This window comes from Delphinapterus leucas, chromosome 16 (assembly GCF_059928025.1).
Source record: "Delphinapterus leucas isolate spDelLeu-1000000601 "Yukka" chromosome 16, BTC_Dleu_Yukka2, whole genome shotgun sequence".
Taxonomy (NCBI): Eukaryota; Metazoa; Chordata; class Mammalia; order Artiodactyla; family Monodontidae; genus Delphinapterus; species Delphinapterus leucas.
Window position 1 is genome coordinate 50,450,408 of NC_143144.1, and position 14,148 is coordinate 50,464,555.

At 41.1% G+C, this 14,148-nt stretch overlaps 1 protein-coding gene across 3 annotated transcripts in view; it reads right to left on the reverse strand.

Annotated features, from left to right (window-relative positions):
- Window positions 1-14,148, reverse strand: part of LIPA (lipase A, lysosomal acid type) — a 100,387-nt gene that overhangs the window by 26,460 nt on the left and 59,779 nt on the right. Inside the window, exons 1-3 of one of the 3 annotated variants that reach the window (XM_022569397.3) lie at window positions 8,936-9,081; window positions 6,111-6,222; window positions 3,935-4,052 (exon numbers count right to left, since the gene is read on the reverse strand). In XM_022569397.3, the coding sequence (XP_022425105.2) occupies window positions 3,935-4,052; window positions 6,111-6,221 (229 nt within the window). In that variant the 5' untranslated portion in view covers window position 6,222; window positions 8,936-9,081. Of the gene's footprint in view, window positions 1-3,934; window positions 4,053-6,110; window positions 6,223-8,935; window positions 9,082-14,148 lie in introns of those variants that run through there. The other 2 variants (XM_089897900.1, XM_022569398.3) reach the window with 2 other exon arrangements.

The following is a 14,148-nucleotide window of genomic DNA, read 5'->3' on the forward strand; positions in this document are numbered from 1 at the left end:
TACAATCAGAGGGGGTCACTGAGACAGGACTGAAAGATGCTCACCACACAGCTTTTTTTTTCTTTTTTCCTGCGGTACGCGGGCCTCTCACAGCTGTGGCCTCTCCCGGTGCAGAGCACAGGCTCCGGACGCGCAGGCTCAGTGGCCATGGCTCACGGGCCCAGCCGCTCGGCAGCAATGTGGGATCTTCCCAGACCGGGGCACGAACCTGTGTCCCCTGCATCGGCAGGCGGACTCTCAACCACTGCGCCACCAGGGAAACCCTCACCACACAGCTTTAAACTAAGGTTCCACAAGGAATGTGGTACCTATAAATAAATAACGGAGGTGACATCGGCAAGATGGCGGAATAGGAGATCCCCAGCTCTAGCCCCCTCACAGAAACTCCAACTTAGCAACTATCCACAGACAAGAATGCCTTTGTTAGCACCCCTGAACCCAGGGGTAAGGTTACAGCATCACAGAAGAACACAAAAACTGAGAAAAACTACATTAAGAAGGGTAAGAGGAATAGCTTCACTTCATCCTTGATAAATGAATAATGTTTTAATGTATCTTGTAATGACTTATAAATGGTACAGATGTATGGCATTATTTTCTTAAAAGCATTAATTTCTTAAAAGATAAGCAGACTGAATTTCCCTATTCCTGTTTTGAAATTCTCTCTCTCTCTCAGGTTCTAAGCTTATTTCAGATGGCCAAGTAAATGGTCACAAGAGCATAAGTTACGATGGTGGCCTGGCAAAGAGAAGAAAGGGCTGAACTGAAGCCATATAACAGGGGAGCCTAGAGAGGACCTGACAGCTCCTCCAGGATGGGAGTCAAGAGTGACTATGCAGTTTCGGGTCTAGGTCCAGGAGGACAAGGGTGTGATTAATAGAGGGGGAAGTCAGGAGAGGAAGGGGCATGGATGAGCTGGGTTCCATGTTGGGTGTGAAGGATTGTGTGTATTCTTTTTGTCTATCTGGCTTAAATAAGCCAAATTAGTACCACTGACAACACTGCTCCTGAATGGGAGTGAAGGACAGTGCAGAGCCTCAGGTCCGTGCTCTGCCTTGGACCATGGAAATGCAAACCATCAGAGAAACACCTATGCAGTTTTCAGGAGAATCACAAATTCCTTTAGATAACTAAGTCACTTGTCACAGATTTCCTCCAAAACTCACCTCTGAGCTTAGCTCACAGCAGGTGTTATATACATACCACTGATCCTCTACAGGGAGGCCTGGGCAGAACAGAGGAAAAGGGTGGGGACTTAATGCTATCACCAGACTTAGTTTAGAGTGCATTCAGTCTGTTCCCCATTCTGAAAACCAAGGGTATCCACTGCCCCAATCCACACACCCCTGCCAATAAATGAATGAATACAGAATATAACCCATAGAACCAGAGAGTGATAAAGGCTAATGGGGAACTTTGAGATCATCCCAGCCAATCGACTGTTTTTACAGATGAAGAATCCAAGGCCTACAGAGAAGAAAGCACGGAAGTATTTAGGGGCAGGCGGAATTCTCCTGATTCTTCTTCCTACCACCTTAGAGCAAATCAAAAGGATGCTCGGGCTTCCCTGGTGGCGCAGTGGTTGAGAGTCCGCCTGCCGATGCAGGGGACACGGGTTCGTGCCCCGGTCCGGGAAGATCCCACATGCCGTGGAGCGGCTGGGCCCGTGAGCCGTGGCCACTGAGCCTGTGCGTCCGGAGCCTGTGCTCCGCAACGGGACAGGCCACAACAGTGAGAGGCCTGCGTACCGCAAAAAAAAAAAAAGGATGCTCACTTCCCAGGGCATAGCACCTTCACCTGCAGTGGCTGAGATACATACCATAGGGCATCTGGCACTATATGCTTTAATTGCTGTAGGAAAGAGAAGCCTAGAGGTGGATATAGAAAAAGAAGAGGAGGCACATTCTCTAAGCATGTTTTTACTGTGGTTCCCTGCATTTTTTAACAATGGCTCACACTACTAATTATTAGTCAACTAACCACTTTTAAGAGAAATAATATCAATACCTATTTTTCTTTACATGGGATCCGAAATCTGTATACAGGGTTTACTTCTTTTAAAAAAAGGGAAGGAAATCAAGATCATATGTTCACTCTGAAATAAAATATGTTTTGTGTGTCTTGAGCAGAAGAAAAAATAGAAGCCCTTGCTGTAACTCACTGCTCATTTTGTAGCATGCTTTTAAGAGGATCTGTAAATCATAAAACTCTCAAGAGTTAGAAATTAAACTTCAAAAACAGCATTGGCTGTCTTGACCAGGTAACATTACTGAAAGGCTCATTATAGCTAGAATTTATAGCAGAACAACATGGATAAATCAGATTATATTAAGAGAAAAACAGATAATGATACAAAGCTCACATTAACACAGAGGGCTTTTAAGTTTGCTTTGAATAAAAATTTCCTACTCACATAAAATTTTAATTGAAGAAGAGATAGTTATCCAATTACCTTAATCTCACCTTAATTTCCTAAGTTTCTAAAATCAGAAAATGTTAAAAGAAAAAAAATAAGCTACATCTGGAGAGATGATTGACTAAGGATCAGATCCTTATTCTGATATCTAACAATTTCAAGTAATCTATCTAGAAATTCCTCAGTCCACATTGGAAACCACAGTTTTGCTTGAGTTATAAGAAAAAGAAAAAATATGTATATATTTTAAGCCAAAACTATAAGAACGTTCATATATTGCTTATGAGAGTAATTACCAGAACAAGACCACATGAAAAGCAATTTAACAATATCTATCAAAATCACAAATCCATATATCCTCTGACCCAAAAATTCTATTTCTGAAAATGTATCTTATAAATAAACTTGCACACATACAAGGTTACTTACAGCAGCAATATTTGTTAATCGAAGACTAGAAAGAGTCTAAATGCCCATCAATAGGACACTTGTTAAATAAATCATGGTACAGTTATACAGTGGAATACTATGTATCAGCAGAGATAAATGATGAAGTGCTCTCTGTATTGTATGGAAAAATCTCCAAAATATTAAGTAAAAACTTCAAGGAACAAAAGAATGTGCATTATAAGCCACATTTTATATTAAAAGGGAAGCAAGGAAAAATAATAACTTATGTTTGCTTCTAAAGCGATTTTTTTAGAGAGAAAGAAATTTAAAATAAAGAGATTTTGGAAAGATACATAAAAAACTGGGGAGGTGGAGAATGAGATGGGAGGGAGGTATTTCACTGTGTATCTTTTTATTCTCTTTGATTTTTGAACTATGGGAATACATTACCTATTCAAAAAATTAAGTAATTTTCAAACAGCAAGAGCTATCTACTTAATGCTCAAACCATTTTATTAAATGAAATGCTTCCTTATAACAAAGAAAGCAGAGATTTTAGCATATCCTCAAACAAACCTGACCTTTGAACCTTTAAGCGAAATATGAAATTAGATGACTCTTGTCCTTATTTCTTTAAAACAAGAAGTGTTTTTTTTTTAAATTTTATTTATTTATTTATGGCTGTGTTGGCTCTTCGTTTCTGTGCGAGGGCTTTCTCTAGTTGCGGCAAGTGGGGGCCACTCCTCAACGCGGTGCGCGGGCCTCTCACTGTCGCGGCCTCTCTTGTTGCAGAGCACAGGCTCCAGATGCGCAGGCTCAGTAACTGTGGCTCACGGGGCTAGTTGCTCCGCGGCATGTGGGATCCTCCCAAACCAGGGCTCGAACCCGTGTCCCCTGCATTGGCAGGCAGATTCTCAACCACTGCGCCACCAGGGAAGCCCGGAGAAGTGTTTTTTATACACCTTGCATAAATGTAACATGTTGAGTACTTTGGTCTAAAAAATAATCCCATTTCAATGTTTTCAAGTTAAATCTGAACTTGGTTACTGACATAAAAAAAGAACCAAATTCCAGCAATGCTGTTAAATTTTCAGAGCTTTCCTTTCTCACCACAGAAAACACCCATACCTCTGTCAGAATGGTTCTTCCTCCCGTGCGGGATTCGGTTAAGGCAAAGAATATATCCATCTTCTGTCACAACTAGGTGTTCCTCACTAGGGAATCCCCAGTGAGAGATAATTTCACTCTGTGGAGCAAAGGAGAAGACAAAGTGTCAATGACATTCTCCAGGTTTTACTTAAGAAATGAATTCTTACTGAAATTGCAGTCTGCTCAATCTAGTAGCCAACATCCCATCGCAAAAGTAAATCCTCCACTTGTTTTACCTCTGTGTTCTACTCAGAGATGTTCAGCTAAACCATTTTAACATGTTCTACACTAAGTGTGTTTTATTTTACCATAGCTTTGGGCTTCTTTGTTTCCATCCTGGCTCCCAGGTACAAATAAACACTTCTTTCTTTCTTTTCTAAATATGCCAGGTAATACGGTAATCTACCATTTTCCTTGTTTTAAGAGACCCCATCCTGGGAAATGAAGCATAAAAAGTATTAATCTGTTTTTAACCAATGGACCAATAAAACTACACTAGAATGTCAAGGTAGAGTTGAACAAGAAAAGATAAAATGATTGTGATAGCATACGCTATTTGTTTTTCTCTTTCTGACTTACTTCACTCTGTATGACAGACTCTAGGTCCATCCACCTCACTACAAATAGCTCAATTTCGTTTCTTTTTATGGCTGAGTAATGTTCCATTGTATATATGTGCCACATCTTCTTTATCCATTCATCTGTCGATGGACGCTTAGGTTGCTTCCATGTCCTGGCTATTGTAAATAGGGGTGGGATAGGGAGGGTGGGAGGGAGACGCAAGAGGGAGGAGATATGGGGATATATGTATAGCTGATTCACTTTGTTATAAAGCAGAAACGAACACACCATTGTAAAGCAATTATATTCCAATAAAGATGTTAAATAAGTTACAATTAATTAAATGACTGTGGTAATCATTTTACAATATATACATAGTGCAAATCAGTATGTTGTAGACCTTAAACTAATACAATGTTATATGTCAATTATATCTCAATAAAACTGGAGGGAAAAGAGGAAAAGTAAGGAATTATGATCAAATTCACTACTCCATAAGGAAAGACCCATGGGGCAATTAATTGTTTTTTGTTTTCTTTTTTTTTAAACTGAGGTTACAGCTGATGTATAATATTATATGTTTCAGGTGTGCAACACAGTGATTCACAATTTTTAAAGGTTAAATTCCGTTTATAGTTATTATAAAATATTGGCTACATTCCCTGTGTTGTACAACATATCCTCGTTTATCTATTTTATACATAACAGTTTGTACCAATTAATCCATGGGGCAATTGTTAATTGGGAGCTCAGTGGCATATGGATAACTCAATTATCCAGAAGACTTAGTGTAAATAAGTACTCATTATTCTCTCTACCACAAACACTTGAAAGGATTTAAGTTTATCATTCTTACAGGAGAAAAATTTTAAAATAAAAATGCTTTTAATTTTAAAAAAACTTAAAAAGAAAAGATTTGGGACAAGAAATAAAATGTAACCTTAAGACCCAGGTATCAGGTCATACTCTCTTGGCTGACTATAAATTTATCTCCATCTCCAAGGTTGCCTGATTCTTCAGTTGCGTCACTACATCATCTGTTTTAAAGCTGCTGTTTTCTGTAGCAACATGTACTTTCCTGATATTTTATGCCTAAATAAGGTATCGCCAGATTTAATTGTTTACTTAAGATGAATAACTTTGAAATGTTTTCATTACTCGAGGGACTATTTTTGCTTATTTGTTCTAACAAATTTTTATCAGATACTTTGATTTTTGTATTGAACTATGGACATTGCTAATCTGTCCTTGTTCAGCACATTGAGTATTAACGTTCTTTCAAAGTTTTGACACTTTTTTTTATTGTTGTTTAAACAAATTCAGTGAGACTTAAAAATGAAATGAATGTATAAAAATATCACTTATCTTACTAAGAAGTATATGTTTTAACAGCAAATGAGGTTTGTAAGATACACATTACCTTTTAGGTAAAGTCCAGCTAGCTGAATCTAAGATTCGGAGAACAGGAAAAACATAATGTGATATAAAGAGAATAGAGTTTGTGGCTTCGTGTAGCTACATAACTGGATTTCAGAAAATAATTAACATTGATCACAGATGCGTTTTTAAAAACAGATGACTTTGAGAAACTTACCACATTCATATTTGTTTCAGGATCCACAGGTGCCAGCTTCCCTCTGGATACCTCGGAATGCAGGGTCCCAAGGACCAAACAGACCACCAAACACCAGAGCCACATTTTCATTCTGTATAAAACAGTCTGTTGTTACTTGTCTACACAAAGTTTTACTACACAAAATTATGTTGGTAAATAATGCTCCCATACAAAGTTCTGAACCAGGTTTAGGTCAGGTAAAAGTTAGGTAAAGGGCAAATTGAGAACAAATGACTCAAGCCATACCTCGAAGCAAAAATTGAGGAATTCTTTTTTACTGGGAAACCTCCCACCCGCCACCTCCAGTTAATATGTGACATTTGGAGCCCAGAACACCCACTCACCTCCTCACCAGGTGGTTAAACATAATGTTCCCAGAGAATTAGCAGAAAGAAGGACTCAGAAGAGAATAGGTTGAGAAAAAGATCCCCCAAATTCCAGAGCCTGTTAACCTCCCACCTTTTCCTAATTGTAATTTAAACACTTTTAAGTTCAGCGATATGAGTTCTTGCTCCCACTAGCTATTCACTTCCCTTCGTGCATAAAATTACACCCAAGGGAAAAAGTGTCATGAAAGAAAAGAGAGCTTGCAAGAGAAATAGAGGGAAAGAAGACCACCCCTCTTTGCTTCTGAGACCCTCCAGCCATCACCAAAGACCATCTAGTTTCTGGCAGTGATGGCACAAAATCATAGTGTAGCAAAGACCTTGAAGATGGATGTTAAAGGCAAAATGAAGTGACTCTTCCAAGGACACCCAGATGGTTAGAGGCAAAGCTGAGACAACAGCCCAGGCCTCCCACATTTTTTAAAATAAATATAATCATTCAAAAAGATGCATGAGTGTATACCCATACAAAGACTTGTGCAACAGCCAAACACTGGAAAAACCCAAATGCCCCTAATGGGTGAATGGGTCAACATATTGTGATATATACATACTACTCAGCAATAAAAAGGAATGCACATAAAATAACATGGATGAATCTCAAAACAATTATGGTGAGTGAAAGAAGCCAGACCATATAAATAAATATGTACGATTTCATTTCTATAAAACTCTAGAAAATGCAACCTTATCTCTATTGATGTAAAGCAGATCAATGGCTGCCTGGGGAGACGAGGGCCAGGAGCTAAGCATTGCAAAGGGAAATCTTTTGGGGGTGATGAACAGGTTAATGATATTGAACGTATCACAGTTTCACATGTGTATACATATCAAAACATAAAATTGTACATTCTAAATATGCCCTGCTATTGTACGTCAGTAATACAATACAGCTGTTTTTAAGACTTGGGCTTAAACTGAGTATTCCACAAGTCTTAAGAAATTGGTTCTCAGAAGATTGCAAAAGTGAACTGACTCCCTTCTGTCGGTGCATCTCTTGATGGTGCTACAGTGATTTCTCCCAGCAGTGGTGAACCTGGAACTTCTAGACAGGAGGGGATGTTATCTTGAGTCTCTACTGGCAAAGCATGCCCACTGTGCTTACTCATAAGTTTGTATTTCTCTACAGTGGTTGGGAAGGGCTGTACAGTTCCGGGCTACCTTTTATTATAAATATAACCTTCCAAAAGCCCATTATTACTCGGGAATAAGGAGTATATTGAAAAGAAAAGTGAAAGTCTGTAACCACAATTTGAAACAGTGAAGCCTCTGGCAGTACCTGCGTTTCCACTCAGGCCTATCCTCCGGGACCTGGACCTGCTGTCCACAATGGAAGCTCCAGGAAGATAACAGCTGAAGCCACTCAACTGGAAATGTCACCCAGCTGATTTTTCCTTCCAACAAAACACTAGTTTTTCAACCTACTAGTCCAGTAATTGTCATAAGGATGAGGATTGAGAAGTTCAAAAGAGAAAAAGCCTCCTCCAGGATGCATGCAATGTGCTTTGCTGGGCTCTCTTAGCAACTTTTATCTCAATCCTTTTTATACTGTAACAATCCAATTAAGTACTTGTCTGTCTTCATTTTACCCCAACCCAAGGGCAGAGCCAGCATCGGAGTCAACTCTGAACCCCCAGGACCTAGCAAAGTGTAGATGCACAAGACAGATTTTGAAAAATGGGATTGGGGCAGTCCAGAGTTCAGTGGCTGAAGAAAAGCTCCAAAGCAGCTTGTCATTCAGCTTTCTAATAATAACACCACCACTAATAATTTCCGCTCCCATTTAATCTCCTGCTATGCTCCAGACTTCCGCAGGCAGCGCTTCCGACCTACTATGTTAATTACGCCTCCGCCAACTCTCTGCAGTACCGTTAAGTCCTTTTTCCAGGAAACTGAGCCTCACCCAAGTTAAGTACTGGAAGCAAAATGCCAACTAGTTAGATAGTATCGCCAAGATATTCACCAGGACCGATGTCAAACCGTTATCGACCACACCTTGACTAACAAGTTAGAGTGGTCTGCAGGCTGCCTGGGGGAGTTAATAGGAGTAAAGGACAAGGAGGAAGGAGGTGAGGGAAGCTGGGAATCAGAAATCCTGGGCGTCGCTGCAGCCCAGAGGTGACCGCGCCTGCCCAGGAAACCCGAGGGCACCTGGGAAAGGGCAGGCAAATTCAAGACAGCCCTCAATTCCTGGGTCACCGCGAGATGCCTCGGGCGACCACCTGCAGAAGAGGCATCCACAGGTGCTCCAGGTAAGACGCGCCGGAGACCAGCGCAGAGAGTCCTGCCGGCGTGCGGAGGCTCAGGGCCGGCTGGAATGAGCCTTGGAAGCGGTGCGGGGCCCTGGCCTCAGAGCCCGTGGGGGGAAGCCGAAGCTGCGGCACCCGCACCTGGCAGCGCAACGGGGCCGGCACTCACCTGGAGCAACCTTCCCGGGTCGCTGTCCACAGCCGCAGTGCCAGCTCGCGGGGCTGGAGGACCTGGAGGGGGCGGTGACGGCTGGACGCCAGGGCCCGCTCCCGCCTCCGGCTACCAGCGCCCCCAATCAGAGCAGCCGGCCGCCGGGAAGTGCCGCGGAGACACCGCCCAGGCCTAGCGCCGCCGCCGCTTCTGAGAGGGTCCTCCGCTGAAGCGGAGCATGCGCCATGGACCAAGAGGTGTGGCGCCCTGGGGCCTCCTCCCCGGCGGAGTCGATTACCAACTACACCTGCAGGCCGCACCCGCCCGGTCTCCTAGCGGCTGACCCCGGCTCTGCCCCAGGAGCTCTTGCAGGGCCGCCACTCTCTGCGCCTAGCACGGAAAACATAGGCTCTACAGATGAAAAGGAATTATATGCTACGTATAAAGCCCTTAGCGGTGTGCCTGCTGCAAAGTAATCTTACTGTACATTTTATTTTTATTGCTAAGATGCCTAGCATTATTAAGACACTAGGGGTATAGTAGCCAAACAAGAGCCCTCTTCTCCCGCTTACATTCTAATGGGAAGAAACACGATGAATAAATTTAAAAATGAGGCAATGGAAAGTGCTATGAAGAGCAATAAAAAACTAAAGGGATAATGAAGGTGGGTGCTATGTTATGTACAAGGTAATCAGGAAAGGACTCTCTGATAAAATGACACCGGAGCACAAACAAAAAGGAGGTGACTCAGAGCCATGTGGATACTGGGGAAGGAGTATTCTGAGATGAGAGAATAGCAAATGCAAAGGTCCTGAGGCAGGAATATTCTTAGTAGGTTCTAGTAAGTGAAATTCGGTCAGCGTGGCTGGAACAGAATGCACGTGGTGGAGAGTGGTTGGACATGAAGTCCTAGAGGTGCCTTGGGGGCCAATTGTAACGACTGCTATTTCTTCTGACCAAGATAAGAAGCCATTGGAAGGTTTTCAGGAGAAAGGCAACAAAACCTTGCCAGTCATATCATTTGTAAATATTTTTCCCCATTCCATAGGTTGTCTTTTTATTTTGTCAGTGATGTTCTTTGCTGTGCAAAAGCTTTTAAGTTTGACTAGATTCTCCCTCCCCTTTTTTTTGATTTTGTTTCCTTTGCCTTTGGAGACAGATCTAAAAATATATGTATATATTACTATGATTTATGTCAAAGAATATTCTGCCTATGTTCTCTTCTAGGAGTTTTATGGTTTCAGGTCTTACATTTAGGTCTTCAATCCATTTTGAGTTTATTTTTGTATATGGTGTGAAATGTTCTAATCTCATTGTTTTGCATATAGCTGTCCAGTTTTCCCAGCACCACTTGTTGAAGTATCTTTTCTCCATTGTATATTTTTACTTCCTTTGTCATAGGTTAATTGGCCATAGGTGCGTGGGTTTATTTCTGGGCTCTCTATTCCATTCCCTCTTAATAGTTTAACTGCCAGACGGCCATTTTTCACTTTGTCATAAAGAAGGGGCCAATTGAGTCCTGAAGGAAATGGGGGAGCTTGCCCTGTCAATATTGGGGCAGGGGAGCCTTCCAGGTGGAGATTCAGAGGGTGGCAGGGGTAGAGGTAAGGATGGGGAAGTCCATCATGTATGGCCACATAAATCCTTGCGAGAACTTTGGCTTTTACTGATTTGAAAATGCTTTTGTTGTTTTATTTTAATATTGCTTATTATTGAGTTTGTGGTTGTTCTGTGATACACTTACATGATATTTTAAAACAATGAAATTGTGCTTATGTCCTTAAACAATTTGTTTGCAGTGCCTTCTATACCCCTTGTAACATTATAATCCACAAATTTCTGTTGGAGTTCTATAACATATTATCATTTTAAAAATGATTCATGGTTCAAAACAAAACAAAAACCAGACAAATGAAAAAACAAACAAAAAAACTCAGAGGAGCTATTAAAGTAGAGAGAGAGAGGGCAATTACACTTTTTGTCTGTACCATTCATTTCATTACAGAGAAGGAATCTTCCAAAGAAGAGAAGAACCAGGCTAAATCCCTGGGATCTTTAGGAGAAAAGAAGGCCTGAAAGGGAGCAGACTGAGACCTGAGTAAAGGCTACAGTGGTCAGCAGTGCTGGGTTCTCCCACAAGATCCTGGTTACCCTGTAAACCCTAGGAATATGGAAATCAGTGTCAATACTAAGTGCCAACCAATTGTAGACAACCAGGCCAGTCTCACAATTACTCTCATAAGATCAGTCTTTCCAAGTATTGCAGAATTTATTTGCATTTTATAGAAAGCACAGATCTGAATGTAGTTAAGGAAGCAACTATAGACAGAACTAGAAGATGCAGCATTAGCTTTAAAAGATGTTCTGTACCTTTATATCTGCTGGCTTGCTCCTTTTTTGTGTAGGCAACTTTCTAGAATTTCTCCTTATTCTCCACCTCCTCCTCCAACCCTTTCCCTTCCTGTGTGAGTCAGAACTGAGCTGTCAGAGCAGAAAATTAAAGCCTCTCTCCTTGCCTCAAATTTAGAAAAATATATATTTATTTTTTGTTTTTATGAAACATTTATATGTTATCACCATCAATCATGTTGGGTACAAAAGAAGAAGGCAGCTGCCTCAAGGGAGTGGAAGAGTGACACGGTCATGACTTGTGATGCTTGACTATAGACACACCTTTTCTGCAAGTCCTCAAATGTCTGTTCTGCTCAGACTTGTGAAATAGTTCAACAGTTTACGAGAAGGGCCTCAATATTAGAGGACTGAGAAAGCAGGGAAAGAACTGTGTTATTATATTATGCTTTATGTTATCTTGAGTGGAAGATAAGGAGTCTATACAAGTGGTTTTTTTTGTTTGTTTGTTTGGTTTTGTTTTTTTTGTTTTTGCCTGATGCGGGCCTCTCACTGTTGTGGCCTCGCCTGTTGCGGAGCACAGGCTCCGGACACTCAGGCTCAGCGGCCATGGCTCACGGGCCCAGCCGCTCCGCAGCATGTGGGATCTCCCCAGACCTGGGCACGAACCAGTGTCCCCTGCATCGGCAGGCGGCCTCTCAACCACTGCACCACCAGGGAAGCCCTATACAAATGTTTTGGCTCAAGTCTGTCTCAGCTTCTATTTTCTGTTTCTCAGTTTCTATAGAGGGCCTATCTAATGATCTCATAAATCTGTTCCAGATGAAGAGCTGTCTATAAAATGCTCTATGATTCGATGACCATGTGTGTCACAAGGTCTGTAAATTGCTCTGAAAACTGCTGTGAGAATTACTTTGATATAATTACTTATGACAGCAAGATTGCAAAACTTCAGAGAGCATTTTGATCACCCTGCAGCATGCTTTACAGATATCTCTACAGCTAATCTGTCTAAAAGAGGAAAATAAGGAATGGAGAATAGAATAATGTGCAGGTGGCCATGAACATGCAACTTAAAATATCTTAGTTTGTAACCATCAACGTTACTCCTACAGAGGATCTATTCTTATACTAGCTTCAACTTTCCTGCTCATGTGGTGTATACCCAAAACGCTCAATGTCAGCTTTTTGAAAACAGGTATCACGACTTGTATCAGTTTGGATTCTAACTAGGACACTTAAAATGGGATGATTGAGAGAGCTGATTTACAAAGGGACTATTTAACAGTTGTTGGGTAGGGGAATCACAAGACAGCACAGCAGTTAGCCATCACTAGGCCCAAAGAGATGAGATGGCTACTGGAAAATGGAAGGAAAGAGTCTCATAGAAGGCCCCTTGAAAGGAACAGTACCCTTCAGTAGACTGACATAGCACTTAGCCTCTCAGCAGGGAGAGAACCAGAGAAATAAACCCTCTACCATCACTGTCTCTCTCCCTTCTTCTCCAAAGTGCTCCCCACTGACAAAACTCAATCAGTAGCTGGAGGACATAGGAGCCTGTTAATATAGTCTATTCCATAATCCTTCCACTTCACAGGGCAGGATGGAAAAAGATGAAAAATGGAGCTAGATTGGCGAAATTCAAGATAATGTTCACATGATCTTTCTACACTCTATGCTAGCAGAGGGAAGTAGGAGGAAGGCCAGAATTGTGGTTAACAACGCAGACTCAGGGATCAGACCTCCCAAGTTCAAGCCAGTATCTACAACTTGTTAGCTGTGCAAACTTGGGGAAGATTTTTAACTTCTTTCTGCCTGTTTCCTCATCTGTAAAATAAAATTAGTAGTGTCTAAGACCATTTCAAAGTTTAGACAAGATAAAATGTGTAAAAGCACTTAAGAGTTATTTGTAATGAGGTGGATGGACCTAGAGTCTGTCATACAGAGTGAAGTAAGTCAGAAAGAGAAAAACAAATACCGTATGCTAACACATATATACGGAATCTAAAAAAAAAAAATTGGTCATGAAGAACCTAGGGGCAGGATGGGAATAAAGACACAGACCTACTAGAGAATGGACTTGAGGATATGGGGAGGGGGAAGGGTAAGCTGGGACAAAGTGAGAGGGTGGCATGGACATATATATACTACCAAACGTAAGGTAGATAGCTAGTGGGAAGCAGCCGCATAGCACAGGGAGATCAGCTCAGTGCTTTGTGACCACCTGGAGGGGTGGGATAGGGAGGGTGGGAGGGAGGGAGACACAAGAGGGAAGAGATATGGGGATATATGTATATGTATAGCTGATTCACTTCGTTATAAAGCAGAAACTAACACACCATTGTAAAGCAATTATACTCCAATAAAGATGTTTAAAAAAAAAAAGCACTTATAATAGGTCTGGCATATAGCACTAGATAAATGTTGGTTAATTGTTTGGTTTTTTTTTAACATTTTTCCTTACAGTAAATTCCTTTCTATAAATTCAGTTTATTTGCTTATTATTAATGGCTTTTAGTTATCATATAGGTTCAATATAATTCCCACTTTGGTGTGTATATATCTAACACTATTCTTCTCTGCATACCTAATTTTACAAAAATGGCCTCATACTATACATATTATTTAGTTGTCTACTTTATTCCCACTTAATATTGGAAATCTTTCTATGTCATTCAACATTTAAAAAATCATTTTTAATGGTTGCATGTATGATTTTGTCATTTGGAGGTACAATAATTTACTAACAAATCCCCTTTGTTGGATGTTTAAGTTATTTCCATTTTTAAAAACCAATATCAGGGACTTCCCTGGTGGCACAGTGGTTAAGAATCAGCCTGCCAATGCCGGGGACACGGGTTCGATCCCTGGTCAGGGAAGAT